We start from the raw sequence: 4,812 nt of genomic DNA, 5'->3' as shown, positions 1-4,812 counted from the left end.
CTGATCTTCTATTAGGTTGATTTTGGATCCTGAACAAGGAACAACATTGGGTTGGAGTCATCCATGATATGTAATTTTAGATTACTGGTAATTCATGATATGTAATTTTACCGGTGATCTAAAATCATCTAAGTGATCCTATTTGAGTCACCAAATGCCAGTTAAGGATTCTAGTTTCTTTTATGGTCTAGCTTGCAAGAGGAGGAGATACATAAAATTATGTTTGGAACAAAATCAAAAGTTCTAAATGGAAGAACCAAAATAATGGCTGTTATAAACCTATCATAACTATCACTTAGCAGTATTATAAACAAAATTATATACTGTTGACCAAATAGAAAAACCTAAACAAAAGATTTGACGTTAATGTGTATTATTTAATAGTATAAAAAGCAAAGAGATTAAAAACATCATTATAAAAGAAAAATGATATTGAAGGTGGATAAAGAATACCAGCATTCAGAGATGCGGCAGATGCGTGATTAAAGGGACGTGGACCAACATGTCGCCTCTCATTTGTTTAGCAATTAACACGTTTGCAACTTTGTTCGCTACCGTAGGTGGAGGTATGGGCAGGAAAAGGAAAAGGAATGGTGGAATCTGAGCATGGATCGGCGGTCACACAGCACGCAGAAGACGATAGATGCCACAAGAGCATGTGAGGGTTGGCCAGCTGGCGGCAGAGATAGGCAATTTATGACTCAATTTTTTGATTCAATCCTATCTGAATCCATTTTAAATTGAGTTTAATTTGGCATAAATAAATTTAGATTAAATCATCTAAATCTGTTTATTAAATAAGTCGGATTCATATTTAAATTTTAAATTTATTTAATAATTAGATCAGGTTACAATCCGACTTATTTAATCTGTTTAAAATATGTTTAATCTGTTTCTGATTTGTTTAACAAAATCAGCTTATCCTGTTTAATTTATTTAAAACTATTTAATTCGTTAAAAATCAATTTAGCCGGTCTAATCTTATTTAATTTATTTAATAAATAGGTTATAAATTTTTGATAAAATTTAGATTGATAAATTTTTGATTTGATTTGTGTCCAATTTAGTTCATCTAATCCGACCAGACTGACTCCCTGACTAGTAGCAGTACTCTACTGGGCTAGCCCAGTTTGGGGGACAGGAGAGAGAGGGCAGAGCTCTTCATCCGGCTCTAGCAATTTGTCCTCGGTGCTGCGAATGTCGGAGGCACGGGAAGCATCAACAGCACTGTCCAAACCCAAAAGGAAAGCCTCCCAACCCCTTGTGTAACGAGAGCTTGGCTATACATACATCGTAGTTCGGTTGGCGGAGAAATCAAACACAGTAATCCACAGCTACGGACCTAACAGCTACAGTAGAAGTTGATAGAAGCAAGGAACGAGGCTTGAACCAGAGTGGGTTCTTGGCTTTGCTGAGAATGGAGACTAGAGTTGGTTTGGGCGACAAAAAGAAAAGGACGAGGGGGGATGGGGAGCGTCCGGGCCTTGGCTTTGGCCGTGGTTCAGACTACATCCCATATGCTCCTCAGAAGCTGATCCGCACGGCTGGGCTTCCCTTCCTTTCTTCTTGTACCAGCGGGGGATGGCAGTAGCGTCCCAACTTCGACCCTGTCCTTCAGCGGCAGCCCGACCTTATTTCTGAACGATGACTACGATGGTGGAAGAGCTCTGCTGCCTTTTCCCACTCCCTTCAAATCCCCAGGTTTTCTTTTCTTTTTATTCCTTTTCTTTAACCCTTCTTCCTCTCCTCCATCATGTCTTTTTTGCGTTCATCTTATCTTCTTTTCTACGGAAGGTGGTGGTGGAATCCGTTAAATAATTCAGTGTTTGGGTGGTGCCTGTGGGTGTTGCAGGCGTGGGAATGGGCGTAGGTGGCTGTGATCTGAGAGGGTTTCCATTGACTTCGGCGCAGCGGCAGGAAATCCAGCGCCAGGCTCTGATCTACAAGCACATCATATCTTCTGTTCCTGTCCCCTCTGACCTCCTCATCTCCAACTCTCCTCCCTATCACCTCCCCCCAAATCGTGTGTTCTCTCTCTCTTTTTTTTGTTTATTTTTCTTTCTGGTGAATCTTTTCACTGATGTATTCTTGTCTTCTATTTTGGTTCTAATAAACAGTGGTGGCGGGTAGAGGTGGTGGTGGTACGTTTAACTTGAGGTTTTCGAACCGCATGGATCCGGAGCCATGGAGGTGCCGGAGGACGGACGGGAAGAAGTGGAGGTGCTCGAGGAATGCGGCGCCGGACCAGAAGTACTGCGAGCGCCACATGCACAGGGGTCGCCCTCGTTCAAGAAAGCCTGTGGAAGTTAGCAATACCAAACCCACCTCCACCAACGCTCCTCCAACCACGGCAGTCCCGACCAACTCGCCAACCATCGTCACCACGACCACCACCACCGCAAGCCTTTCTAGGCCGCTTCCATCTCAATCCTCTGGCCTCTTCCTCAAGGATGAGCTTAAGATTCCATTCCAATCCTTGGAACCAAACGAGGAACAACGGTCCGTTTCTGGGTTTAAAGCAGACCATGTTTGCATGTTTGTAATATATCCGAGGACTCGTTCGTTTGCTCCACCATAACGTACAGTTAAGTGTTTTGGTTTTAATAATTCTCCAGGTGCCTGGATTGGATGAAAGGGAATAATGAGGAGATGGAATCAAGCTTGCAGTGGGAGCTGATGCATTCGAAGATTGGGTTGACGCATGGCACCATTCCTGTTCTCCAGCATTATGAGGACCAGCTGACCTTGAACTACGCTGCCTTTCTTAATCCCGATCTCTGCTCGCTGGAAGAAAATGCCGTCGGCAACCGCGGAGAAGCCCCCAGGAGCTTCATCGACGCCTGGTCCACGGAGACCCCCGCTGCCACCGCCGAAGTTGGCAACTCAACATCTGTTCCCACCACCGGTGAGCTTCCGCTGTCAACCCTCACGCTTTCCATGCCCAGCACGGGAGAAGGCACCAATCATCAAATCCAAATGGCCCCTGTTTCGCCGCTCGGCGGTCCCCTCGGTGAGGTTCTTCAGACGAGCAGTGCAACGTCTCCACGGCAAGGGTTCGGTGCCAATGATGGGGATTCCAGTAGTCGTGGGCTTATCAACATTCTGAGCCATGGTTTTCATGGCAGTCATGAGGTGAGCCTCCAAGAGAGTCCAACCAGGATGGCTTCCTCTCCTTCTGGTGTCCTGCAGAAGGCCTTGGTTTCGCTCTCTGACTGGTAATAACCGAAGTCCCACTTTCGTTGCTGCCTCCCGGTCCGCGATTCCTCTCCAGTGGACAAACCAGACCAAGCAGTAGTATATTGTGTCCCCGAACCTCGTTTTCTTTTATGGCTCACAGTTGCTGTTTTCTTGATTGTTTATCCTGTTCTCGTCATTGGTTTAGCATGCGTCATCTTGTTGATATAACAATTAGGACCTCCCCTAAAGAAAAAAAAAAAAGTTCAGATTCTATTTCGCACTGCCCTTAAAAGATATATCAGATTGTATAATCGCACCCTCACATGCTTTTTTTTCATTTAAGTCCTGACATCTAAAGATCAAAATTTATGCAAATCTAATCATAAGCATCATGATCGGTCTGTGGTCAGTCTTAATGAGCTTGTGTTTTCTAGTCTACATAGGCTATGGGTCGAAACTGCTCCGATAATATTTTTAACAACCTAAAATTTTATTAAAATTTTTTAATAAAATATATTATTTAAAATTTTTTGATTCTATATAAGTATTCAAAATTTTTTTTGACAAATAATTAGAATGGGACTAAGTGCACGTCTACCAAGGTTCTCGTACTTGCTCTTTGGTGTTTTGTTGGATTTGAACATGTCAGGAGGCTGGTATTCTGTTTGGTTACTGACATGGGGTTTCCAACACGAAGTCCTCTGCGTTCGGAAATGGAAAACAGTCGATTCTCAGTTTTCTGCTTCTCTGAGTCATTTGCTTCGCTGTAGGAAGACGAGAGATTCGGTTTCCTTCAAACTTCGTCAATGATTGGTGCGGGCAAAATGTTCTCTATACATTGTTTGACATTAATTCCGGGAAAGTTGGCAGGGTGAAACTCATATATATATGATTGGATTCACATTAGTACAACACTTAGAACTACGGGCCAAGATAGTAAGGGGAACTACTGTGGTTTGTATTTTTTTCTGTACGTGCAGAAGACCATAAACTGAACAAGACTGTAGTAGTCTATGGCTTGAGATCTTTGGAGCAACCTCAACTTGGAGGCCTCCTTTCGTTCCTGCATAAATTTATTGAACAGTGAAAAATTGCTAAGATTTCTTCATATTTGGAGGTGGCATTTCACACTTTGTCTAGAAACTTGTATACGTAGAAAGATGAAAATTTTTTAACTGCTTGGCCTGCCACAATAGAATTCTCAACAGTCTAGCTAATCGCAATTGGCCTCGGCCAGAAACATTATCCTCTCTGCTGTATGAATAAGAAACAGTGGAACATGTTCTCTTGAACTGCACTTACTCTGCAGTTATATTGCAAGAACTACTCCAACGATGGTCCAATCAAATGCCATCGACAACACTGAAGGACATGTGGTACTCTTGGTGGAAAAGGCTGCATCCTAATTCAACTCTTGTTGCATTGGACAGCTTAGTTTCGGTTGTATCTTGGGGGATCATAGAAAAGAGAGGCATGACACACTACACCAGAAAAAAAAAAAGGAAAGAAAAAAAGAAAAAAAAAGATTATTTTCAGCGCATTTTAATGAATATATATAAATATCGGTATTTTTATTGTGGACTCTTTCTAAAGCATCGCAAAAGCATCGAACATATTAGATTGAAAATTTTTACG

The 4,812-nt window shown here is 42.6% G+C and overlaps 1 protein-coding gene across 1 annotated transcript; it reads left to right on the top strand.

Moving 5' to 3' along the window:
• The first annotated feature begins 1,583 nt into the window (after positions 1–1,583).
• LOC120109406 (growth-regulating factor 2-like) lies at positions 1,584–3,402 on the top strand. Its single transcript, XM_039123166.1, has 4 exons — positions 1,584–1,701; positions 1,853–2,023; positions 2,118–2,499; positions 2,616–3,402. Exons 2-4 carry the CDS (start codon positions 1,861–1,863, stop codon positions 3,217–3,219), a joined length of 1,149 nt encoding a protein of 382 aa, XP_038979094.1. The 5' UTR covers positions 1,584–1,701; positions 1,853–1,860; the 3' UTR covers positions 3,220–3,402.
• The last annotated feature ends 1,410 nt before the right edge of the window (positions 3,403–4,812 follow it).

The sequence above is a fragment of the Phoenix dactylifera genome, unplaced genomic scaffold (assembly GCF_009389715.1).
Source record: "Phoenix dactylifera cultivar Barhee BC4 unplaced genomic scaffold, palm_55x_up_171113_PBpolish2nd_filt_p 002133F, whole genome shotgun sequence".
Classification (NCBI taxonomy): Eukaryota; Viridiplantae; Streptophyta; class Magnoliopsida; order Arecales; family Arecaceae; genus Phoenix; species Phoenix dactylifera.
This window is presented reverse-complemented; position numbering and strand designations above follow the sequence as displayed.